Source organism: Phascolarctos cinereus, unplaced genomic scaffold (genome assembly GCF_003287225.1).
Source record: "Phascolarctos cinereus isolate Bilbo 61053 unplaced genomic scaffold, phaCin_HiC Scaffold_5;HRSCAF=322, whole genome shotgun sequence".
Taxonomy (NCBI): domain Eukaryota; kingdom Metazoa; phylum Chordata; class Mammalia; order Diprotodontia; family Phascolarctidae; genus Phascolarctos; species Phascolarctos cinereus.
In genome coordinates this window covers 271,026,005-271,053,227 of record NW_027555958.1, presented here as the reverse complement: position 1 = coordinate 271,053,227, position 27,223 = coordinate 271,026,005, and the positions used below count along the sequence as shown (strand labels likewise).

At 42.7% G+C, this 27,223-nt stretch overlaps 1 protein-coding gene across 1 annotated transcript; it reads right to left on the bottom strand.

The window, feature by feature from the left end:
* Nucleotides 1-1,020: 1,020 nt before the first annotated feature.
* On the bottom strand, nucleotides 1,021-10,267 carry PVALEF (parvalbumin like EF-hand containing). The gene is made up of 4 exons (XM_021000810.1): nucleotides 10,162-10,267; nucleotides 7,836-7,971; nucleotides 6,962-7,077; nucleotides 1,021-1,148 (listed from the first exon to the last, which is right to left on the bottom strand). Exons 1-4 carry the CDS (start codon nucleotides 10,265-10,267, stop codon nucleotides 1,021-1,023), a joined length of 486 nt encoding a protein of 161 aa, XP_020856469.1.
* Nucleotides 10,268-27,223: the final 16,956 nt, after the last annotated feature.

The following is a 27,223-nucleotide window of genomic DNA, read 5'->3' as shown; positions in this document are numbered from 1 at the left end:
GCAGGGGTCACCTTGAAATGTGAAGACATCCCTAGGCAGGCTCCTTGCAGACTGTTCTTTCTTGCTACTTTTCTCCCCTCCCCTTTGCCACTAGACAGTAGTCGCTCTAATTTGGCAGATATGGTCAATCAGTTAACCAGGCCCTGAGGGGAGTCAGAAGTTGAGGCAGCCTTCATTATAGACAGGTTAACTAAGAGGGAGCAGCCCTTGTTCCGCAGTGTGGAGAGAGCTGTTTAGAAGATGCTAGAGCAGCAAGATGGAGGTGTGGGGGAATATGGAAGGTGCTCTTCCTTCCCTTCCACTCTTGCAGACTCTCCACCCTACCCCAAGTGAACAGAAAGGGGTGTCTCAGTGAGAGGTACCACCCAGGCTGCTTGCTCGGGGCCAGCGAGCCTGGGGTAGGCGTACGCCTGTGGCTAATGACCAGGATCCACAGGAGAGGCTCTGCCTCTTTCCTGAACCCATCATGGGCTCCCCAGCTTCCAGTGGTTTTGGATGAGTTTAAAAGCAGGCTCTTGATCAAAGCTTTCCAACTCTTCCCTGGGGGACTAAGAAGTCTGGTTAATCCTGGGTGCTTTCCTTCTGTGTGTCTTAGAGGCAGGATGGGAGGTAGGGATGAAGAACGAAAAGCAGAAACAGGTTGATAAGAAGTCTTTGTCCTTCCTTTAGCTACTAGTGGCATGAATTAGGAGCCATGGGGATGGCAGGTTTGGACCTAGCCCCAAGGCTGGCTGTGGGTATGTACAGAGCACGTGGACAACTGTACTTAAATTGGTTCACTTACCAATCTTCTCCTTTGTTCAATTCCATTCAATTAAACAAACATTTATTAATGCCTACTGTGTATAAGGCGCTAAGAGGTGCTGGGGAGACAAAGGCCAAAACAAGTGACAATCCTTGCCCTCAAGGGGCTAACATTCTGTTTTCCAGGATAAAACTTGTTCCTGCCTTGGTACTTATCACCAGTGGGTGTCAGGCTCACTGGCCCACTGTGTGTGCAGGTTCAACCCAATAACTTTCTCAAAGCTGAAGGTAAGTAGGACTGGATGCACTCTGGAGAAGAGCAGCGGGGGCGGAGGAGGGGGGAGGTCTGTCTTCTCTCTGTTTCTTCTTTGGAATCTTCTCCTTTTTGACCATGTCAGAAAATTCTGAAGGGAGAAAGGAAAGATAATGGATACTTCATGTTATATGATCTTTTCTCAAAGCCTCATTATACCTTATTGGTCCTTGCAACAACCCATCAAAAGAGAGAGAGAGGGAAGGATCATTATGCCTGTTTTACATCTGGGGAAGTAGAGGCTCAGAAAAGCTGGGTGATACACAGTGAGTAGGTCATAAAGGCAGGACCTGGGATCTCCAAGGTCTTCTAAGTCTTAACCTAGCTCTCTCCCCACTGGACCAAATGGCCAGAGAGGAATAAAGATACTGAGACCTGAAAAGGGATGTCCATGGGAGAGGTCAGAAAGGGACTCTGTGTACCTGTAGTAGCATGTCACATAGTCAGTGTTCTATATTGGACCTCATGGGGAGGGTTACTGCTGTGTGGTACAGGAGAAAGAGCAATGGATTTGGAACCTATGCAGTAGTATTCCTGTTGCCTAGAAGGAGACGATGGTGGACATGTCCCTATACAAGACTCAGACTTTCCCAAACGTCCAGGATTGGAAAACTTCTGTCCATTTGTGAGACAGATACCCAGGTTCATATCCTGGCTTTACCATTCGGTGCACATGTGATCTTGGGCAAGTCACTAAGCTGTTCTTGGTCTCAATTTTTTCATCTCTCAAAAAAAAAAAGGGATTGGACAAGGTATCTTAAGTTCTCTTCTATCTCTAAATCTGTGATCCTATTATCTCTCCTCTCCTTCCCAGGACCTTAAAAAATCTAGTTGCAGAGCCTGAAAGTACCCTGTACACAGTAGGCACTTAATAAATGTTCATTTAATTGAAGGGACATTAAGTACTCTGTCTCCTCAAATATTCTTAGAATGCTCTGATCTCTCCTTTGCCTCCTTTACTCTCTATCTTATTATTATCTGTGTACATGTATTCCCTTTCCCCAGTAGAATGGAAGCTCCTAAAGGGTAGGGATTTTTTTCTTTCAATCTTTACTGCTTAACGCATAGTAGCCACTTACTAAATATTTATTGAGAGCTAGTAAAAATGAAGGGGTTAGACCAAATAGATGGATGATCTATCTCTAAGGTCCTAGGGCACCATGATTTTAGGATTAAAGTGAACTCACCCACAGCACAACTTGTAAATACATGAAAACCCCCAGGGTGAGATAACTTGGCAGTTATAGAGGGAACAGAATCAAAGGGCTTTGATCAAGGTCAAAGGGCAGCTATTTATCCCTCCTGAAATCTAGAGAGATAGTGTCCTCAGGGAGCGTATCTCTCTGTTGCTAGTCCTAGAGCTACCTCCTGGCTTCCAAACCTAGTAGCTTCTTCATCAACCACAGCCAATGAATGGTACAAGGAGAGTCAAGGCTAGGGTTCTACCAAGGCAGAGGCATTGGGACCAATGGGGAGCACCAGGAGGTGACCCTTGGGTGCCTCAGAGCTATTCAGGGATTCTGTCCTGCAGGGACAAGAATATGTTTCTCAGCTGATCAGCATAAAATATCTTCTTCTAATCAAGTACTTCAAGAGTACTGCATTCGGTCTTGGGTTCTGTATTTCAGAAGAGATAAACGGGAACACATTCAGACAGGGCATTTTGGGATGATGAGGGGACTTGAAACCAAGACATAGGAGGATTGGGTTGAAAGGAAATAGGGATGTTTAGCCTGGAGAACAGAAGACTTGCAGTACATGATAACCATCAGAAGGGCCTTGCTCATAGCAGAGGCTTAATAGGTATTTGTTGAATCTAATTGAATTGGAAAACTTGAAAAGTTGTCCTGTGAATCCTCATCCCTAAGAAAATTCCACTGTCTAATTTCTCTGCTCCTGCTCCAGGGCTGCTGAGTATCTATCTGTCAGTGGAGGAAAGTCAAAAGATTGAGCTAATTTCATCCACTTCAGATTTATGATACATAAGCTTAGCTGGGTCCTCTCTGCTGCTCTAAAAATCCTGTTTTATCAGCTCTTTATCTCATTGCCTGCAGCAGTTGTTCTGAGCTTTTCCCTCTCTTCCCTGGCACTCTTAACCATTGCTCTTAAAGCAGCTGCCTTAGCTCTCTGTTTCACTGCGATGGTTGAAACCATCAGAGAACAGCTCCCTCAGTGCCCTGTTCTTCAGGACTACTTAGCAGCATCACCTACTATCTCTTACTTCCCTCTAACATAAGTGTTATCCTTATAGGGCTAATTTCTTGACCTGAGACCCCTTTCTCCATTCATCATCCCTCTTCTTTCATTCATCTTTCAAGCCATCTTTCCCTTGCCTGTGGCTTCTTCCACGTCTGCCTACCAACATGTTCAGTCTTCAAAACATGTCTTCCCTTGACCCTCCTAGCTTTCTTCTCTCCTTCATTGTTAACCTTGAGAAAATTATCTTCATCTTATGCCTCAGCTTCCTCACTACTTATTCTTTCCTAGCCTTAATCCTTTCTACCTCCCACTCCAACCCTGACATTACTGAAACTAGTCTCTAAGGTCACCAATCAGGACCTAATCACCAAATCCATTGGTCTTTTATTCTCAGTATTCATCCTCCTCCTTATCTCTATAGTACTTGACTGTCTCTTACTGAATATCTTTTTTTTTCCTTTCTCTTGACTCCAGAGACACCACATCCTCCTGGTTTTCTTCTTACCCTTTAAATGGCTATTTCTTTGTCTCCTACGATTCCTCATCCTCTTCCAGAACCCTAAACGTTCTATTTCTCTCCCTCTTCTCTCTCTCTCTCAACTTTCTCTTTTGGCAAATGTTTTCATTCCTATCCCATTAAACTCTTTGCAGACCCCTCCCACATCTCTATTTCCAGTCATGAATTCTCTTCTAAGCTCCAGACCACATCTTTAAATACCTACAGGACATCTCTACCCAGAAAATCCACTGGCGCACTGGACCCAACATATTAAAAAAGAAATAAGCTTAGGCATGTCCCCAGGACTTCATTCTCCATGATGCTCAGAGAGCATTGCTCATTGGAAGAAATTTCCTCAGAGACTGTATATCTGGGTGAAAAGCATTAGTGTTAACAGGTGAAAATTCTTGAGTCCTTAAGGTGGGAAGACTTACAGGGGCAGGACATTTTAAAAATTAAATTAAATTTTAAATTTAAATTTAAAAAATGCAACCAAAGCAAAGGGATCAGCAGAGGGGCAGCCAAACCAGCTAAACCACAGATCAGCAGAGAAGAAAACAAAGAGGTGCCTCCTGAAAGTGCCTGCAAGGTCTCCAAACCCAAGAGCCCTGGCAAAAGCCTGACCACTCTGTAGGCAGTGAGAGGAATGTCTCCACTTAAAAAGGCTTCAGCAGATCTCCATGCCAGCTACCAAAATCGGACTGCAAGGAGACGCAAAACAACCAAGTCTTTCCTTCACTCCATCTGCCCACACAGGAGAGAAAGCGTCCTCACCCCAGCATATATTGTCCATTTCCTCCATTTGTGTATGGAGGTTAAGAATTATGATCTTGGTGCCCCCAATGGGGAAGCAATTGAAAAGTATTTAACAAAATAAATAAAACCCAGTAGAACACAGAGAATGTTAATATGTGGTTGTCTAAGTCAATATGAGGCCTTGCAAGGATCTTTATGTGCCCCACCCCTTTTACTTGAGTTTGACACCACTACTTTATAGCACTTTATGCCGTCCTTTCACCTGGGTCTATGTCACCCCCCTGGTCAAAAAGTCTTCTATGGCTCCCTATTGCCTCCCAAGTTCAAACTCCTTTGCCTGACATTCAAGGACCAACCTCTAAAACCTGGTGTCTTATCTCACATTACTCCTGTTTATTCAGTCTACAGGACCATGAATCTATCCCAATCCTCATGACTAGATTGTTCTACTTTAAATATGTTGAACTCCTTTCCTTCCTTTAAAGCCCAAATCAAATACTGTCACCTTCGTGAGACCTTTCCTGATCTCATCTGTCAATAATGCTTTTCACCCATGAACTTCAGATAGCATTTCTCTTACAACTCTATAATAACAACAATAATAATAATTATAATTATAATAACAACAACTGATGTTTGTACAACACTTTAAAGTGCGCATTCTCTTTTGCTGGTAATGGTGACCTTGTAAGGTGAGAGAAATTATTTTACTATTATATTAATAACCAATTATTAAATTGGGATCCAAGCTTTTCTCCTCAGTTTCTTCATTGAGGCCCAGTTCTTGTTAAAAAGTCAGTCTCTAAAGGACATGACTGAGAGATGAAATTACCCCTACCCTCAAGGAACATGCTCTTCAATTTTGACCCCAACCAACTAGGAGACTTTACTTCTGTTTACAGTATAATCAGAATCCAAGTTCTTACCCTGGGAAAAGAGTCCCTATCCTTGTACCCCCTCCATTAGAGTTTAGGGTGATCTAACTTATGAAGGAGAAAACCAACCAGAGTGGTCTGGATGAAGATGGATTCCCCGTCTGTATTGTTGGAGGTGGCTGAGTCTCATGATCAAGCTATGTTCTCAGCAGGAGGAGCTGAAGACTTCTAGCCCACCTCCTCATTAAATGTCCACCAATCAGGGTTGATTTTCACTTGTCAAGGGCATTCCCTTTCAAGGATTGTTTATAACTTTCAGGCTGTCTGTAGGTCATCTTTGGTTACCAAGAGAAACCACTGACCATCAATTTATTGCTGCCAGGTAGCTTAATTAATAAATTATTGATTACCCAGAAACTCTGTCTCTTAGGGTTTTCCATTCATCACAAAGGTAGTCCAGCAGCTAGATGGCACAATAGATAGAGGGCTGATCCTGGACTCAGGAAGATGGGAGTTCAAATCTCTGGCCTCAGACTCTTAGTAGCTGTGTGACCCTTGGCAAGTCAGTTAACCTCTGTCTCCCTCAGTTTCCTCAACTGTAAAATGAGGGTAGCAATAGCACCTATCTCACAGGGCTGTTGTGAGAGTCAAATGAGGTAATATTTGTAAAGCACTTCACACAGTGCCAGGCACATGGTAGATGCTCAATAAATGCTTCTTTCTTTCCTTTCTCCCCCATATGAGGAAATTGAGGCTCAGAAAATTTAATAAACTCACATATTAGAGTTAACTGTGTATACATCACATCCACCTTCTAGACTGTAAGTTCTCTGAAGTCAGGGTCGATGTCTTTCGTTTTGTTTGTTTGTTTGCTTGTTTTTGCTAGGCAATGGGTTTAAGTGACTTGCCCAGGGTCACACAGCTAGTAAGTGTTATGTGTCTGAGGCCGGATTTGAACTCAGGTCCTCCTGAATCCAGGGCCGGTGCTCTATCCACTGCGCCACCTAGCTGCCTCAGGGTCGATATCTTGCTTAAACTTTGTATCACCCCCGGTGCCTAGCGTTGTGTTCCGCACATAGTAGGTGATTAGTAAATGTTTCTTGAATGAATGCTCGGTCCTAAGGATGATAACTAGGACCAGGGAGTTGAAGTTACAGGAAAGTAGACTTTGAGTCAGCATAAGGAAAGATTCCCTGACACTGAGAGCTGATTAGCAATGGAATGGACTGCCTCAGGAGTACTAAGTTCCCTTTTCTAAAGGCATTCAGGTGGAAGCTAGCTGACCTTTTATAGAGGGTGTTGTAAATAAGATTTATCCTTTGGGCAGGGATTTATTTGTCTAAGTAACCTCCGAGGTATATCCCAGTTCTGCAGTCCTGTGACAGCTAGGCAGATGTGCTCTGGGGACATGTAAATCACAGAGAGGTGTAGAGGCTAGGCTGGGAGGACCCTGCGCCCTGAGCAGGCAGTGCCTTCACTGCAGAACTGGGAATTAGTTTGTCTCCTCATTTCCCTATTCACCATCACTCCCAGGGTCTGCTCCACCTCTTTCCCTTCAGTCCCCATACCACCAACCTTCAAAGTCAGTCCGTCCATCTCCATCTGTGTCAGCTGCCTGGATCATAGCCTCAGCCTCTTCATCTGTCAGGGGGGCTACAGGGCCAGTACTGGGGATCGTGGACAGGATGTACCTGTGGAGCAGAGATCCCTGGACCTCAGAGAATGGGAAGCTTTGGAATAGCTGGAGTATAGAGGTATGGGATGTTCTCAGGGCTTTGGATCTAAGTTGTCTGTTGGTTTTCTTACTCTCAGAGAAGGTTGTGGACACAGCCAAGGGCACTTGGGGATGGTGAGTGATCAGATGAGAAAAGCCTAGAATGGGGCAATGCCTGTTTTTCTTGTTCTGTCCTCCTGGGTATACAGAGGTAGATAGGAGACAGGAGAAGGGAAGTTATGTGGGTAGGAAGAACAGATAAAGGACAATAAAAGGAGAGAGAGAGAATGTATTCCTATCCAGTTGCACATTTTCTTCCCTTCCCATTATCTGTGAATCTTTTTTATGCCCCTCGACATCAATAGTGTGTGTAACTTTTAAGCCCTAAGGGAGGGGACTATAGCTGTGCAATTTGGAGGGAGGGGTATCACCTATCACAGAGCCTTGGTGGGGTCAGTGGGGCATAGTAGAAAGTCTGAAGACATATTTTACTCCCAGCTCCAACAATGACTGCCCACTTAAATGATTACATGACCTTGGGCAAATCATTGCCTTTCTATGGACCTCATTTGAAAAATGAAGAGGTTGTCCTGGATGATAGCTGACCTCCCTTCTGGCTTAGACTGTCCAAGATTCTAGGATTAGAGGAGGCGAGGGAGGGCTCCCAAGAGTGGAGGAGAAGGCAGACAAAGGGAGGGACAAGGATGGGGCCCAGGGCCACTCCCTGCCCTTTCCTTGATCTCATTCCACTCAATGAAGCCTCTCTTATCTTTGTCCAACATCTGGAAGGATTTCCGGATGATCTCCTCCTGCTGGCTTGAGCTCTGGAACTTCTGCATGTACTCAAAGAATCTGTTGTAGTTGAAAGAGCCTAGAATAATAATGGTGCATAATACATGTTAGCAGTGCAAATATTAGTATCTCCATTAGAGGAAGCTAGATGGCATAGTGAATAAAGGGCTGGTCCTGACTCAGGAAAACCTGAGTTCAAATCTGGCTTGAGACTCTGACTAGCTGCTATGACCCTGGATAAGTCACTTAACTTCTGTTGGCCTCAACTTTCTCAACTGTAAAATGGGGATAATACAGGCACACTTCATTTTATTGTGCTTCACAGATATTGTGTTTTTTGTTTTGTTTTGTTTTTTACAAATAAAAGGTTTGTGGCAACCCTGCGTCGAGCAAATCTATCGGCATCATTTTTCCAAAAGCACATGCTCGTGTCGTGTCTCTGTGTTACATTTTGGTAATTCTTGTGGCGTTTCAAACCTTTCCATTATTATTATTATTATTATATCTATCATGTTGATCTGTGATCAGTGATCTTTAAGGTTATCATTGTCATTGTCTTGGGGTGCCATGGACTGTGCCCATATAAGGTGGTGAATTTATGTGACAAATATCGTGTGTGTTTTGACTGCTTCACCCACTGGTTGTTACCTGTCTCCCTCCCTCTCCTCAGGCCTCCCTATTCCCTGAGACACAGCAATATTGAAATTAGTCTAATTAATAGCTCTACAATGGCCTTTAAGTGTTCAAGTGAAAGGAAGAGTTAATCGATGCAGCAAACTTCATTGTTGTCTTGTTTTAAGAAATTGCCACAGCCACCCCAACCTTCAGCAACCACCACCCTGATCAGTCAGCAGCCATCAGCATTGAGCCAAGACCTTCCACCAGCAAAAAGATTACGACTTGCTGAAGGCTCAGATGATGGCTAGCATTTTTTTTTTTAGCAATAAAGTCTTTTTTTTTTTTTTGCTTTTTTTGGTGAGACAATCAGGATTAAGTGACTTGCCTACGGTCACACAGCTAGTAAGTGCCAAGTGTCTGAGGTCAGATTTGAACTCAGGTCCTTCTGACTCCAAGGCTGGAGCTCTGTGCCACCTAGCTACCCTAATAAAGTCTTTTTTAATTAAGGTATGTGCATTGTTTTTTTTAAAGACATAATACCACTGCACACTTAATACTACATACAGCATAGTGCAAGCATGACTTTTACTTGCATTGGGAAACCAAAAAATTCGTGACTTGCTTTATTGCAATACTCACTTCATTGGAACCAAACCCACAGTGTCTCCGAGGTATGCCCGTGGTACCTACCTGTCAGGGTAGATATGAGGATCAAATGAGGTAAGAGAGTAGGCACAATAAATGCTTGTTTCTTTCCTTCCCATCTTGCATATGAAGAAATAGGGTCAGATTTACCCAAGGTTAGAAGAGTTGGAGGTAGGGTTCAAACTCAGCCCCTTCAATATGCTATGCTTTCTTTCAAGCCACAGAGGGGAGAGTTGATAGGGCAGGGTAGTTGTTAGGCAGATTGGAGGTGGTGGCAGTCACAGAAGATCTAATGCTCCCAGTCTCTAGTTGATGGGGTAGGGTATTTTGGAGCTATGGGCTCATGGTTGGCCCAACTGAGACACCAGCCTCGAACAGGCAAGGAAAGAGATCCAGAGAAGAAGCTCAGGGTTGAGGTCCCTTCCTGGTGCATAGAGGCTCTAGAGAGGAAGTGAGGGAAGGGCATTGGGTGCCTAGGAGAAGAACAGAAGTATAGGCCAGATGTCACTTATTGCCAATGGCCTGAAGAAAGGCTATTAACACCAGAGTTCCAGGAACCTATGATCTAACAAACCAGCCAGACGCCAGGTCTGCCAACCAATGGGGTAAACATGGGATTCTAGTTTCTCCCCATACCCCACCTTGGGGGCTGTGCAATTATTTGTCCACTAGTGCTGGGGAATGGGATGAGGGCCCAAAGCTGGGACTAGTCCACGGCACTGGAAGAATACAAAATAGGACACTTCCCCCTCACCCCAATAAATGCACATTTCTTTAATGCCAAAAGATGTTGCTCTCTACCCCACATTGTTATGTATTTTGGGATAGATTGAGTCCCATGTAACAGAGGTATAAGGTAGACAGTAACACAAAGAAGACAGGCAATTTTAAAACCTGGCTTAGTTAGAGAATACAGAGATGCCTTGTGCAGGTTCTGCTCTCCCCCAGATCTGCGTGGAGCACAGCTAAGGAGAATGGTTAATCTGCATTAACTCCCATGCCTTACCATGGTGCCTCATGTCTGATGGCAGCATGTCAATGTCTTTGTCTGATAGGGGTGTCCCCATAGCCAGACCAATCTTCTTCACCTGGGAGGAGAAATTTTCATCCATCGTGACCTCTGGAGAAAGAATCAGGTACTAAGTGAGGGCCCAGGAGACTCTGGCTCTCTGGAATCCATGGGCTAGCTAGGGAGGTGGCTTTTTTCAATGCACATGGAATTTACTTTATGTAAAAGGCTTGCATACATTTTTAGTTAATCAAATTTTTGCAAACCAAATTATATTTTTAAATGCATTAGAAAAGCTAGCTATTTAAAGAAAGCCCATAGTGAATCCTTTTAGAAAGCAAAAAGTGGGGCAGCTAGGTGGCACAGAGAATAGAGTACCAGCCCTGAAGTCAGGAGTACCTGAGTTCAAATCAGACCTCAGACCAAACACTTGACACTTACTAGCTGTGTGACCCTGGGCAAGTCACTTAACCCCAACTGCCTAAAAAAAAAAACACAAGAAAGCAAAAAGTTAGGTAGGGCTAATAATAAAGAAAGCTCACATTTGACTTTAAGGTTTATGAAGTATTTTCCTTAAACAGCTCTCTAAGGTAAGTATTGCATTCCCATTTAACAAATAGAAACAATGATGCTCATAATTCCATAAGATCTGGAATGCTTAAAATCAAGGTCAAATTCTATATTGTACAGTATAATAAAAAATACTGGGCTTCTTCTGGGACAGGTTACCCTCAGATCCCTTACCTTCCTACCAACTTTCTCCTGAGAAAACATTTACCCCAAATGATAATTTGCATATAATTTTTATGTTATTGATTTCATATAAAAATATATAGGTCCCTCCCAACCCTTGCTACTTTAGTCTCACCCTAAACCACTCCCTATGGAATTAGATTGGATTACCCTCCCCCCCCAAAAAAAATCTACTGCATTGTAGAGCTAAAACTAAATAGGGGAGAGCAGGATTTTGCCCCCAGGGTACCTCTCTCCCTACTGCACACCACCCCCACCCCCAGCAGGCTTCTATTCATCTCTGGGGACTTGCCTTTTTCCACTGCTACTGTCAAGACTTGCCAGCCCGTCTCTTGCCACCTAGCCCAGGGACCCATCCCACATGGAAACCCAGGACACACCCAACCTCTTCAGTGGCAGCTATGGTGTAGCCTGGGGTCTTCCCCTGCTCCCACTCAAATGAATTTGCTCCAGGTACTAGACATTCCTAGTTTTAACTTTCCTGGTTGGGTCCTTTGAGTATTCAGCTATTTCCATCCATCAATGCCTCAAACTTGAGCAGCCTCCATGTATCTGTAAGACCTTCTGATATATGCAAGGTCTATTCATATATGTGGGCAGCTAGGTGATGCAGTGGATAGAGAGCCGCCCCTGGAGTCAGTAGGACATGAGTTCAAATCCGGCCTCAGACACTAGCTGTGTGACCCTGAGCAAGTCACTTAGCCCTGTTTACCTCAGTTCCTTATCTGTAAAATGAGCTGGAGAAGGAAATGGTAAACTGCTCCAATATCTTCGGAGAGTCAGACCCTATTGAAACGACCCAACAACAAAAATTCATATGTTTGTCCCTTGCAGATATCTGTGTGTTGCCCGTATACCTTGGTGATGTTCTGAAAGCCCACAGATCGAAAATCCCAGAAACCCAGAAACATTACAACTGAGCCTGGGACCTAGGCCTGGCCCAAACCCCATTCTTGAAGAATCTAGACCCAATTGGTGAAGAGGCGAAGAGGGAACTCTCCAAAAAAGCAATTTGTGTCTGCTGATGGAACTTACCTATGTTTCTCTTTTCCAGACAGGAAGAGAGCATTAATTCAATTCCCTGGAACATTCTGCCTGGTGGCCTGGAAACAACTATGGACGTAGCCTGTTGGGGGTGGGCATCCCATCCTGAATGACTGCCAAAAGCTTGGCTTCACAAATTTCTAGTTCCATCGAGGTGCCTACCTTTGGACCAGACCCAAGGGCCTCATGAAAATCAAGCAGCAAATAGGAAGTCTGAACCAAGAGAGCTCTTTCTTTCTTTCATGTACATATATATATATGTATATATATGTATTTTTTTGTGGGGGGAGGCAATTGGGGCTAAATGACTTGACCAGGGTCACATAGCTAGTAAATGTCTAAGGCTGGATTTGAACTCAGTTCCTCCTGACTCCAGGGCCAGTGCTGTATCCACTGCACCACTAGACACCCATGAGCTAGGAGAGATCTTATAGAGACTATCTAGTCCAACTCCCTCTTGTGGCCCAGAGAGAAGCAACTTGGTCACCTACCAAAGGCAGTGATCAACCCTGGGACTTGAATCCAGGTCTTCTGACTTCAAGGCCAATGCTCTTTCCACTCTTTCCACACTCCCTCCTTTCCAGGGGAATAACTTAAGGAAGATCAGAATCTTTGACTTCATTGCTCTTCTTTGTTCTGAGTGATGCTGGTGCTGACTGTGGTCAGTATGCAGCTATGGCCAAAGAAACATATGCTCGTAGTCCCTTTTGCCCAAAGAACCCAGAGAGGATTCCCTTCAGTTTCAACTACAAGATGTGAGCTAGAAGAAATGTCAAAAGTCATCTGGTTCACCTTCATTTTACAGGTGAGGAAACTGAGGTATAGAGAAAGGAAATGACTTGTCCAAGGTCACACAGCTAGTTTTTGACAGAGCTGTGACTTGGACTTCCAATCCAGTACACTTTCCATCATGCTAGGCTGCCTCTCCTACTTCCGTCCCTATCAGCAGACCTTCTCTGTTCTCTACTTTTTTCTCTCATATCCATGGTTCAAGGGTGGCTGGCACCTGTTGCTCCTGACTGGTACCTGCCACCAAAGTTGATAGTCCCATGACTATGTAACATGATGTAATGGAGAGTCTGGACTTGGAGTAAAGGGGTTTGGTTTTCATTCCTGGATCTAAGGATTACGAGCTGTATGACCTCAGACATTCTCAACCTTGGTTTCCCTCGATGGAAATAATAACACACTACCTATCTCATGGGTTTGTAACCCTTACAACGTCATATAAATATTAACTGTAATGATTGCACCATTGCAGATGATGCCTCACAGCAGAAAGGGTGGCTTTCCTCTTCCCTCCCAGCTTTGGGGGTACCCTCTCCTAGAATATTACCTGCCCTATGCCTGGGTCTCTTCTAGCTGGGTGGTTCCAGTTGCAGGGGGGATGAGCTGGCTGCATTCCCAGCTTGGTTTTACCCCCAGCTCTTCTTCTTCCCCAAATCTCATCCCCTTGCCAGCAGTCTCCCCACCCTGGAGATACCTCTCCCATGAGGCCCACTCCGCTGATCAGTAGATCCCTAGCTCAGACCACTATAGCGCAGGCCATGGTCACTTCATTCCTGGCTCCATTCTCTCTAGACTTCCCTGTCTTTTCACCAGCATCCTTCCTTTCATCTGAGTATCCTTCTTCTTCCTCTCATTGTCCAGCTCCCCTTTACATGCTGTCTTCCTCCATTAGAATGTAAGTTCCTTGGGAATAGGGACTGCTTTATTTGCTTATATTCATATCCTTAACACTTAGCACAGTACCTGGCATGTATTCCAATCTATCTCCTATTTATCCATCCATTTATCTAGTCTACCTATCTGTGTCTATCTAGTCTATATATCCACCCAGTCTATCCATCTATCTAGTCTTTCTATCCATTTATCAATCTAGTCTATCTGTGTCCATCTATCTATCTAGTCTATCCATTCATCTATGTAGTCTAGCCTATCTATCTGTTCTGTTTATCCATACATCTATTTATCTAGTCTATCTGTCCATCCATCTCTCTCTCTCTCTCTCTCTCTCTCTCCATCTCTTAGTACTGCTTGTTTAGCAAACAATTGTAGAGAATCCACCATCTTGGAAAGCTTTTCCCTGGAATTGACCTGCCAAGCACCTAAGCTGTCTTCTGGGCTCTAGTTCAATGGGAATCTCCAGTCTGTGATTTCTCCTCCATTGTCAATGACTAAATAGCCATCTTGCATCAAGTTCCAAGGAAGGGGGTGGAGTATACAGCCAGTTCTCACTCTTCTTTTGTATTCATAAGGGGCATCACAGGGTCATAGTCAAAGGAAAGCAATCCTAAATCTGCTTTTGCAGAAGCTATGGTCAAAAGGTACAAGTCTCACACTGAGAAAGCCAAGTCCAAGTTAGGGGGAACTGAGAAGATTAGGTCTGAAAGAGACCTCAAAAATTATCTGTTTCAACTCTCTTAAATTGCAAATGAGACCAAGGTCTCAGAGAGATGAAGTGATGTGCCCAAAGTCACAGAGTGAATAAATAGGCCAGCTAGGATTCAAATTCAGGTCCTCTTTCCTCTATGCTGTGTTCTCCCCTGGAAAGGATTGTAGTGATCATCTAGCCCAGGGGTAGGGAACCTGTGGCCTCTAAGCTACATGTGACTCTCTAGGTCCTCAAGTGTGGCCCTTTGACTGAATCTAAACTTCACAGAACAAATTGGTTTTTTTTCACAGAACAAATCTTAATAAAAGGATTTATTCTGTAAAACTCGGACTCAGTCAGAAGTGGCACCCTAGGACCTAGAAGGCCACAGGTGACCTCGAGACCACAGATTCCCGAGCCCTGATCTAGCCAATCCCCTCATCCTTGCAGTCTAACTAAAATTATGCTGAGCTAATTAAAGGCACTTGACCAGTGTCTTTCCTTACTGTGTATAATCATTCCCCTGAATTCTCTCTGAGGCTAGTAAAACAAAGGGTCCCATTTTAAGAAGAAGAGAAAAGGGGGAATGCTGGGACCCAGGACACAGATTTTATTCCCTGAGTGATGATGGCTTATGGAGGACCCAAACACTAGTGAGAATCAAGAAATGGTAACATCATTTTTTATTTCATAACACAGGGAAACCTCGATTGTACCCTTAGGGATATTAGGAGCCAGTCTGCCACACTCTCATGGTGAAATAGCTACCTTTAAAAGCCTCTGGCCAGCCCTACAATCATAAAATGATAGAAATCATCTCATTGGGCTCTCACATTTCACAGAAGAGGAAACTGAAGCCAAAGGAAGAAGGAAAAATGATTTCACAGAATTATAGAATTAAAGAATTTGATATTTGGAAGGGACTTTCTTGTTGTTCAGTTTTTTCAGTTGTGTCTGTCTCTCTGTGACCCATTGGGGTTTTCTTGGTAGCAATATTGGAGGGGTTTGCCATTTCCTTCTCCAGCTCATTTTATAGTTGAGGAAACTGAGGCAAACAGAGTTAAGTGACTTGCCCAGGGTCACACAGCTAGTAAGTGTCTGAGGTTGGATTTGAACTTAGGAAAATAAATCTTCCTATCTAGGCCAGGCACTCTATCCATTGCACCACCTAGTTGCCTTATAGAATCAAAGAATTTGAGATTTGGAAGGGACTTTAGTAGCCATCTAATGCAAACCATGCACAAGAGGAATAATGTGGTATAGACTTGGAGTCAGTAGACCTGGGTTTGAATCCTGGTTCCCCATGACCTAGTCATGTGACCCTGGGCAACTAATTTAATCTCTCTGAAACTCAATTTCCTCATTTGTGAAATAGGATGGTAGCATTGGAGTAAGAAGAGACTTCAAAGGTCCAACTCCCTCATTGCACAGAAAATAACACACGCACAATTTATTGCACAGGACTGTTGTAAAATAAAGACTTTGTGAGTAGAACCAGGAGAACACTGTACACAGTTAACAGTCACATTGTGTGATGATCAACTTTGATAGACTTAGCTCTTCTCAGCAATACGATGATCCAAGTTAATCCCAAAAGACTCATAATGGAAAACGCCAGCCACATCCAGAGAAAGAACTATGGCATCTGACTCCAGAGCAAAGCATATTATTTTTACTTTGTCTTTTGTTCTTTTTTTCTCATGGGTTTTTCCATTTTGTTCTGATTCTTATTTCACAACATGACTGATGTGGAAATATGTGTAACATGATTACACATGTAGAACCTACATCAGATTGCTTGCCGTTTGGGGGGTGGGAAGAGAGGAAGGGATAAAAATTTGAAACTCATGATCTTGCAAAAATCGATGTTGAAAGCTATCTTTACATGTAATTGGAAAAATGCTATTAAAATGCAAAAAAAAAAAGAACAAATACTTTGTAAATTTCAACATTCTATATAACTACCATTGTGTAGCACTTTAAAGTTTGCAAAGTACCTTAGATAAATTGTCTCATTGTCTCACAACTCGGTAAGGTAAGGTGCTATTTGTCATTCAGTCATTTCAGTCCTGTCCAACTCTCTGTGACCCTATTTGGGGGAGAGACTTTGCACTGCTCTGCCTCACTCAAATCCAATTCACGTGCAAGTCAAGGCATCACCCTCCTGATGTCATTGGTCCTTGAAGGGCAAACAGCAACAGTGACAACAACAACCATGATGAGCAGCGAGGTTTTACTTTCAACCTCTTACTCCTCAATTTCTACACGGGTGTGGATAAATGGACACTCTGTCTTTTCTCTGCCATCCTGCGTGTCCAGGGATCTGGCCTTCCCTGGGCCTAGAATTTAATATGGAGTTTGGCCTTTATCCTGCAGGCCATGGAGAACGAAGAAAATGAAGACCTGGCTGCATCATTTTCCAGATTCCCTTTCATAATTCTCTTTTCCCTCCCCAACAGCCCCACCATACTCAGTCTCTCTCCTTTGGCTGGGCTGAGCTCAATTCTGAATGTCACAGCATTCTCACTGAACTTGGAGAGCTAATGCTGAGCTGAGGGAATATAGCTAACGTCAGTCTCTTCCTTTTATGCCCTGACTCCCACTGACCCCAGGGACACATATACCTCCAAAATAGCCACTGGGCTGGTGAGCCCCCAAACCTGATCTTCCCCTGGAGTATATTAAGCCTAGTAATGAGAGGCCCATCTCATCGCAAGATGTTTCCCTTACCACTTGGCCCCCAAATGGGAGGAGAGCAAGGGGATTTGGGGGGGGGAGGGAAGAAGCATCCATTTCCTTATTCTACTGTAACCTGCCCACAAGACTTCATGCTCCCTAGTGACACCCTATCAGACCTGTCCAGGGGAATGGGAACACTGGAGACTGATGTGAAGAACTAAGGACTAGAATCTTTGAGGAGAAAAAGGATCAGAGCCAGGCCATTACAATATTAACTAAATAGCTTGAAATTTACAGACAAAGCTGCATGCAGACTAATATTTTGGTCCAGAGTCCACAAACTTGCTTTTTAAAAGTTAGTTAACTATATTTCAATGTAATTGGTTTCTTTTGGAATTTTATGTATTTTATTTTATGCATCGAAAAATATTATTCCTAGAATAGGCTTCACCAGACTACCAGAGGGGTCCATGATAAGAAAAAGAGTAAGAAACTTAGCTGCACAATCTCTAGGGGCAGCTAGGTGGCACAATGGATAGAGTATCCAGTCTAGAGGTAGGAAGACTCATCCTCCTTAGTTCAAATCTGACGTCAGTCACGTACTAGCTGTGTGACCCTGAGCATGTCACTTGACCCTGTTTGCCTCAGTTTCCTCATCTGTAAAAAGAGTTGGAGAAGGAAATGGCAAACCACTCCAGTATCTTTGCCAAGAAAACACCAAATGGGGTCATAAAGAATTGGACAAGACTGAATAATAATGCACAATCTCTAAAGATGATTCCAGTTCTCCAATCTAATGATCGGAGGCTTGGAGAATCACTTGACTCTGTCCTAAGCATCCTCTACGATAGAGTTCCCTATTCCTGCCATAGGATGTGGTAGGACCATGGCTTTGTGGACAGAATCTCAGACAATAACCTGACTGCTGTGCTGAGGGAATATCCTATGGCTTAAATTGTCCTAGACTGTGACATATTAGTGATCATCCAACAAATTGCTTTGTAACCTTGGGCAACAACAATAGTAATAGTAATATGTTTCTATAGTAGCATGGCATGGGTGGAAAAAACAATGGCCTTGTGTCAGGAAAAGTGTGGGTAAAAACTCATCTCACAACTTGCTAGTTTTGGGACCCTGGGCAATTGAGTTAACCTCTCTGAAACTCAGTTACCTCCTCTGCAAAATGGGGGTAGTAATAGCATCCACGACGGGCAGCTAGGTGGCACAATGGATAGAGTGCTGGACCTGCAGTCAGGAGGACTGAGTTCAAATCCAACCTCACACATTTACTAGCTGTGTGACCCTGGGCAAGTCACTTAGCCCTGTTTGCCTCAGTTTCCTCATCTGTAAAATGAGCTGGAAAAGCAAACGGCAAACCACTCCAGTATCATTGCCAAGAAGAAGGCCCCCAAATAGGGTCATGGAGAGTTGGACAGGACTGAAACGACCAAACAACAAATAGCACTTACCCTACAGAGTTGTGAAGATCAGATGAGACAATTTATCTAAGGTGCTTTGCAAACCTTAAAGTGCTATACAATGGTAGTTATATAGAACTTCGAAATTTACAAAGTATTTGTTCTTTTTTTGCATTTTAATAGCATTTTTCCAATTACATTTAAAGATAGAATTCTTCTAAACTTACTATCACTGCTGGGAAACAGGAGGGTGTTTTGGAATTGGAGTCAGGAGATCTGAATTCCATTCTCTGCTCTCTCGTTTGCTGACTCCATAACCTAATCTACTAATCTAACCTATGAGCTGTACAAATCACTTTACCTCGCAGAGACTCAGTTTCTTCATTTGTAAAATGGAAATGATACCAGCTGTACTACTCCCTCTTCAAATGATTGTTGAAAGGTTCAAATGCAATACAAATGGAAGCTATTATCAAAGCCTAATAAGAGGTAGACCCAAAAGACAGTTGTGAGTGCACAGGAAAGGAAGGTAATGTGATCAATAGACTTGGGATTGGAATATGGTAAACATACTCCTGGAGGTAGCTAGGTGGTTCAGTGGATAGGGCCTGGAGTGAGGAAGAGCTGAGTTCAAATCCAGCCTCAGACACCTACTAGCTGTGTGACCTTGGGCAAGTCACTTAACCTCTGTTTGCCTTAACCTACTGAAGAGGAAAACACTGAACCATTTCAGTATCTTTGACAAGAAAATCTCATGGTCCTCAGGGTCACAAAGAATCAGACATGACTGAATGATTAAATAACAACAACACACTTCCATTGGGCCATGAGAATTCCTTCTCTCATGAGGGTCCATGAATAACGCTGCCACTTAAACTGACCAGTCAACTCTGGCTCCGGTTCCTTTCTTCTTCATCCTTCCCTCCTTCTTCTCCTCCTCCTCCTCCTCTTCATCTTTCCTTCCCCAGTGAGGCAGGGTTACATGATATTTTACATGTATATAGAGCTTCCAGGTTTACAAAGAACTTTCTTCACAACCACAGATCCCAGGGAGACAACTAAATTAGATCAATATAGAGCCAGAAAGGACCTCAGAGATCATCTTAATCCATGGGTTCTTAATTTTTGGTTAATGGACCCTTTGGTTAATCCAGGGAAACCTATGGACTCCTTCTCAGAATGTTTTAAATGCATAAAATAAAATACATGGTATTATAAAGGAAACCAATTGTACTGAAATATAACTTAAAGACACAGAGTTTGAAAATCCTCAGTTAAGAACTTAACTTCAACCCTCTCATTTTAGAAAGTAAAAAACTGAGGACTGGAGCAGGGAAGCAACTTGCTGAAATTCACACAGGTATCTTCTCACATCATACTGCCTCCCTACTTCAGCTCAACTCTTAGATTTTCCTCTTAGATTTTCTAGTCCAATTTCTCCCTCCTCGCCTCCCCCCCCCCCAACTTATGGCCTTTTTAATTCCAGAGGTTCCAGAAGAGAGAGAGAGAGAGAGAGAGAGAGAGAGAGAGAGAGAGAGAGAGAGAGAGAGAAAAGAATCCTCCATTGACCTGAATCCCTGATCAACTCAGTCTGATCCAAGCTTTTCCTCAAGGAAGTAGATGTTCACAAGGCTTGCATCTCTCTCTCTCTCTCTCTCTCTCTCTCTCTCTCTCTCTCTTCTCTCTCTCTCTCTCTCTCTCTGCTTTTTGGTGAGGTGATTGGGGTTAAGTGACTTGCCCAGGGTCACACAGCTAGTAAGTGTTAAGTGTCTGAGGCTGGATTTGAGCTCATGTCCTCCTGACTCTAAGGCCAGAGCTATATTCAATGAGCCACCTAGTTGCCCCAAGGCTTGCATCTCTTGACATAGAGCCATATTTCTCCCATCCAGGTAACTCATCCTTTTCCCCTCCACTCAAACCCCAAGAAGTCTAGGCCTCAGTGCCTTGATTAATTTTAGGCTAGGGACCAGTAAGGCATGCAAAACAGAGGGGAACTAAAATCAGTTGGACAAAAAAACAATCTTGGTTAACATTATGGAGAATAAATTTAAGAAATGTACTATCTCATTCTTCAGGCCTAACCATTCACCCAAGCTGTTCATTCAGAAGTAAATAGATGGGGCAGCTAGGTGGAGCACTTCCTGGAGTCAGGAGGAATGAGTTCAAATCTGGCCTCAGACACTGGGCAAGTAATTTGATCCTCTTTGCCTCAGTTTTCTCATGTGTAGTTGGACATGACTGAACAACAAAGGGGCATTGACTGCTATTTCACAGAAAAGGGTTCAAAATCACTGTGATGTCTTTGAAAGAGCACTGAATTTGGAGTCAGGAAGCCCAAGTTTGAATCCTAGCGCTGTCAGTTACTAGTTGTAGGATCTTGGCCTTCACTACTACTCAGCTTGTAGGAATTTTGGAGGAAAGTACATTATAAGCCTTAAAACACTTCAGAAGCCTGAGTAATGTGCTGTTTTGTAGCTGGTATTATTATTATCATTATCTTGTTCTTTTCCTTTTGGTTTGAAAATAGTTCAAATAGGCCTAGTCCTGTGACAGGTCACTATCTTGTTACTATTCTATAAAACTGAATAGAAGTATTGAGATGCAAACATCTTCTGTAGGCTCCCTGAAAGAATCCTCAGGACAACCCCAGTAGCAGACAGGTTGATGGGGATAATATATACATACATATACATATATATATATATATGTATGTATGTATATATATATTAATATATAGTATATACTTCATTAATATATAACATATACTTCCTCCTGTTCCCTATTATGTCTCTTCATATATTTTGAGAAAGCTAGGTAGCACAGCAGATAGAACACTGGGCTGAGAAGCAGGAAGACTCATCTTCCTGAGTTCAAATCTAGCCTCAGACATTTCCTAGCTGTGTGACCCTGGCCAAGTCTTTTAACCCTGTTTGCCACAATTTCCTTATCTATAGAATGAGCTGGAGAAGAAAATGGCAAACTACTCCAATATCTTTGCCAAGAAAACCTCAGGTGGGGTTACAAAGAGTCAAACATGACTGAAAAACAACTGAAGAATATGTTTTGGAAGCTTTTCATTCCAGATATCATGGAGATCATGAATATTTGGTATGGCGGCATCATCATCATCATCATCATCATTATCATAATAGCATTTACATAGCCACGTTAAAGTTTGAAAAGCACTTTACAAATATTGATCATTTGATCCTCGTAACAACCCTGTGAGGTGGGTTCTATTATCATTCCCATTTTACAGATAAGGAAACTGAAGCAGACAGAGCTTAAGTGACTTTTCCAGGGTCACATAGCTAGTAAGCTTCTGAGGCTGATTTGAATGCAGTTTTTCCTGAGTCTAGATCTAGCATTTCTACCCACTAGCTATATCTATTAATAACACAATTGTCAAATTTTTATGGACCAATGAACCGTTGTGGGCAATATTTGATTCTTCTTTCTGTGATAATGCTCTGATACTAAAACAGTTTATTTGTTAAATTCTGAAGGAGAACTTGAGGTCTCTGTTGGTAGAATGGGGATTTGTTGCCTGTGGGGAAAAATTGTGAGCTTCTGAATTGTGACCACTAGGTTACGTGTCGCTGAGTATTCAGTAAGTGCTAAATTATGTTTTTATTATTATCATGATCACTCATCTCATCTTCGTCTTTTTTTAAAGAAGTTCAGACCTAAATGGTGCTGTGACGTATCACTGTCCTGCTATTTATTCTTTCTTCATTTACTATTTTACAACCTATTAGGCTGATGGATTTTTTTTAAAAAATTGTTCTTAAATGTTTATGGATTAGTGTTATGTCCAGGCAGTTGTGGGCAAACAGTTATGTCTTTGATGATGCTTTGGCGCAAGTAGTTTATCGGCTGACTTCTCAAACAATTATCATTATCACTATGATCAATTGATATAATTTCATTTTCTCATGTTTTTTTATGGAGTTCATATGGTAATGGTTTTGAGACAAGTCTTTATTATTCCTTTCTATTTAATATACTATGGACTTTTTTCCACAGTTGGATGAAAAGGCTGCTTTTTGAAGCTGAATAAAGGTATTAAGAAGTGAGTTCATCCTCTGGAGGCTCATGGACGGCATTCTCTACATCACTCCAGCAGCAGACAGGGCAACAGGGATGACACTGACCTCCTCCTGACGCCATATGATTTTGATCTCCTCTACTGGGTCTCTCTATTTTGAAAGCTTATCATTCCATGTAGCTTGGAGATTTTGAGTATTTGGTATGGCGACAGTTATTAAAAAATATTGTTCTTATTGGAAGGTCCTTGAGGTTAGGGCCTATTTTGGGCTTTCTTTATATATCTAATGCTTAGCATTGTGCCTGGCTCATAATAAGTGCTTAACAAATGCATTTTCTCTCTCTCTCTCTCTCTCTCTCTCTCTCCTGTATCTCTGTCTGTCTTTCTATTTTTCTATTTCTGTCTCTATCTCCCTCCTTCACCCCCTCTCCACTCTCTGGGGATATTTTATCTCTCCTCCTAGAATGAAGGCAACTAAATAGTCAACCAAAATTGACCTGCTAACTGTTCCTCATAAACAACATTCCATCTCTCTTGCCTTTGTACAAGTGGTTTCCCATGTCTGGAATGCACTCCTTCCTCCTGCCACCTTACTGATTCCCTGTTGTTGTTGTTCAGTCGTGTCTGACTATTCATGACCCCATTTGGGGTTTTCTTGGCAAAGATACCAGAATGGTTTGCCATTTACTTTCTCCAGCTCATTTAATAGATGAGGAAACTGAGGCAAACAGTTAACTGACTTGCTCGGAGTCACACATCTAGTAAGTGTCTGAGGTCAGTTTTGAACTCAGGTCTTCCTGAGTCCATGCTCAGTACTCAATCCACTGCACCACCCAACTGACTCCTTGGCCTCCTTCAAAGTACGGCTCAGGGGCCCCCTAGGTATCCTCTCCTGATGTCCTTCCCACTCCCCCCTCCCCATTTGTTAATGCTCTATCTTGACTAAGATTTCTTTATATACACTTTATATTTATTTGTGTCCAGGTTTTAACCTCCAGTAGAATATGAGTTACTGGAGAACTGGGATGGTTTTCCAGGCCTGTGATCTCTTTAGAACAGGGAATTCCTTGGGGAGGAAACTACTTTCAATAATGTAGAGCAGGGGGCAGCTAGGTGGCACAGTGGATAGAGCACTGGCGTTGAAGTCAGGAGGACCTGAGTTCAACTCTGGCCTCAGACCAAACACTTGACACTTACTAGCTGTGTGACCCTGGGCAAGTCATTTAACCCCAATTGCCTAAAAAATAATAATAATAATGTAGATCAGCAACTATTCTGCAAGTTAGTCTCTTAGAGAGAAGGGAAATGATGTTCCCAGGATCACAGTGCCAGGATGTGCCAGGAGAGGCTTGGATCCACTCTGATTCTGCCTCTCATATGTGTGCCTTGAACATTAGCACTTCATGAATGCTTGTTGGATTGAATTCAACTGAAATATGGGCACAGAAGATTTGTTTGGGTTTTCTCTCCCATTCTCTATCTCTATGTCCCTTACTAGCGCCACCTTTCCAAGAAAAAGAGATTCTGATTTAAGAAACAATTCTCAATTCAACTATCCCCCTCCCTGCAAACATATATACTTTAACATTATATGTTTATATCATATTCATGTATTGTTTAATATTATATAACATATGACATCTTTAGTCAAATAAATATTATTTATAAATTATTTATTCACATAAATTATAAATTATTCAAATAAATAACATTTTTCTTAGCATAATATATTGTATTATTTATATTACATATTAGACTAATCCATTAAGTTGTTTATATTATATATAATGTTGGCATAATATATTATATATAATATATAGTTACAATTTCACCTTCACACACATTCAGAATCAGCTTGCACACATTCACAGATATTTGTATGAGCTCATGAATAGAATTACATGCTTATAGTCACACTTTCACATTCACACTCATCCCCCTCTTCTCCTCAAAATAGAACCAAATCCTAATGTTTGTCCCTATCAGAACAGAGAGGGTTGTGAACACACAACTCCATGGCTCATTCCACCGCCGGCAAACACAGACTCAGCCAAAGACCCTTAGACACTGAGACCCTGCATGGCTGACAGCTCGGAATTTGGGCACCCGTGGGAGGCTTTCTTTAAACAGCTTTCACTTGTCTTGACTTCCTCACCCATGACTGGGAGATGGGGCTGATGGAAAAGCCAAGTCAAAGTGAGAATTCTCAGTGTAGTTGCAGAGAAGGTCTGCCTGGAGTTGTCTATCTCCTTTCCACAGAAGAGAACTCCAGACCCTATTGCATTCTCTCCTGATTCCTAATTGCTACATCTCAAAACCATAGGGACTGTCAGCAGCTCCACTCCATTTGGTACTTACCAGTGAGCAGCCTAGGCTTCCTTATGTCTGTGCTGTGTACTTGGGGAGTGGGAGGAAGGGGAGGGGGAGAGATCTAAGAAGCTGTTCTGAGTCTCAGGCTTTTATATTCCCCTTACTCCAGGCACATGCTATTTCTAGACAGGTGCACCTATCTGAGTCTGCCCCTCTCCTGGGCATCTCTGAGAAGTTGGCAGTAATAACTCTAGACTAGCCAGCCTGATATTACCCCCCTGGGAGGGAGTCCCTGCAATTAGTCTGTAAAGAACTAGGCTCCTGGACTGGTCACTTCAGAGTTAACCTAAAATCTAACAAAAAGCTGTGGTATAGGGTGAGACCACTCCTTCCTGTAGCTAGGATGACCCCGGTCAATGGAAAAGCAATTAGAGTCAGAACCCAAAGCCACCCTTGTCACCATCAACCTGTATTTATTTTCAGTGACCCTGAGCCTATAAGACATGAAACCTGCCAGTCTTTGAAGAACTGGAAATGCATACTATACAGAGTGCAATGGAGAGGCTTCAACATATAGGGATAGGAACAGAGACAGTATGATTTCATTGGTACAGAGAAGTGATGAGGAAACTCACTCTATCCATATAGGTCAGCACCTTATCTGTAATTGGTGATCAAAGAGAATTGCCTGGAACAGAGAGATTAAGTGCTTTGCCAAGGGTCACACAGCCAATATGTGCCAGATGTGGGACCTGAAGCCAGGTTTTTCTGGCTCTGGAGTCAATTCTCTATCCATTACATCACATACAACATATGACAAATGAGAAAATTCCAAGAAGAACAGGAGTAGAGGATGTCATTTGGGAAATGCATGCTGGGAAAATAATAGAAACTAGTTATGTGGGCAGCTAGGCGGCCCAGTGGATAGAGCACCGGGATTGGAATCAGGAAGACTCACCTTCATGAATTCAAATCCCGCCTCAGACACTTACTAGCTGTATGACCCTGGGCAAGTCATTCAATCCTGTTTGCCTCATTTTCTTCATCTGTAAAATGAGCACGAGAAGGAAATAGCAAACCACTCCAGTACATTTGACAAGAAAACCCTAAATGTGGTCACAAAGAGTCAGACACAACTGAAAAATAACTGAACAACAGAAATGAGCTGGAGAAGGAAATGGCAAACCACTCTAGTATCTTCGTCAAGAAAACACCGAAAAAGGTCACAAAGAGGTGGACATGACTGAAATGACTGAACACCAACAACACATGGTAAAGGGGAGAGTTGACACGTGAATATCCTGGCCATAACCCCTGCAGCCATGTTTTGAGAGGACTTGGGGAAGAGAGGCACAGGATAGGCAGCTGTGGATTTGCCATGGTCAGCACTGGAGGAGAAAATGCCCACATCAATCAGTTCATAGATCGATTGGAGCATTTGGGTATTTGAGCACCTCTAGATACCCCAGATGCTTGTAGACAATCAAACACCCTCATGGTCCCCTGTGATCTCATCAGTTTGGGAATTTTCTCCAATAGCATAGATCACAACCTATCCATGCCTGCCCATCCCGTGCAGCTCTTATCCATATTCAACCAAAAGTTCACCACAAAGTATCTAACATTGTGGGAGACCTTCTTAGCTTTCTCCTGACATTGGGAAGGTACCAGTGAAGTGCTCTGGCTGCTCATCTATTACCTTGCTCTTGCCATGTGACCAACCGATCTTCTGTCCTATCAAATAATTCCTTGATAAAATCCTTTATTCCGGTTATTTTTTGGAATTTCTAGATAAATAAATTTTGTTGCCCAGTAGTTTTCAGTTGTGTCTGACTCTTTGTGACCTCATTTGGAGTTTTCTTGGCAAAGATGATGGAGTGGTTTGCTATTTACTTCTCCAGCTCATTTGACAGATGAGGAAACTGAGGCAAACAGTTAAGTGACTTGCCTGGGGTCACACAGCTTGTAAATGTCTGAGGCAGGATTTGAACTCAGGTCTTCCTGACTCTAAGCCCTATGCTCTATACATTGTACCACCTAGCTGCCCTAGATAGATAGAGAAATGAGAAATTGATCTAAATAAATAGATGTGTATGATAAATATGTACATAGATACATAGACTGATAGATGATAGATCAATGAGAGATGAGGGATAGATGCTAGATAAATACATACATAGATATATGATAGATGAGAATTAGCTAATATATTTATACAGATAAATGATAGAAAGATGATAGATATATAGACAAATAAATGTTGTTCAGTTGTTTTCAGTCATATCTGACTTTTCGTGACCCCATTTGGGGTTTTCCTGGCAAAGATATGGAGTGGTTTACCACTTCCTTCTCCAGCTCATCTTACAGATGAAGAAACTGAGGCAGACAGGGTTAAGTGACTTTCACAGGGTCACATAGCTAATAGTATGTGAG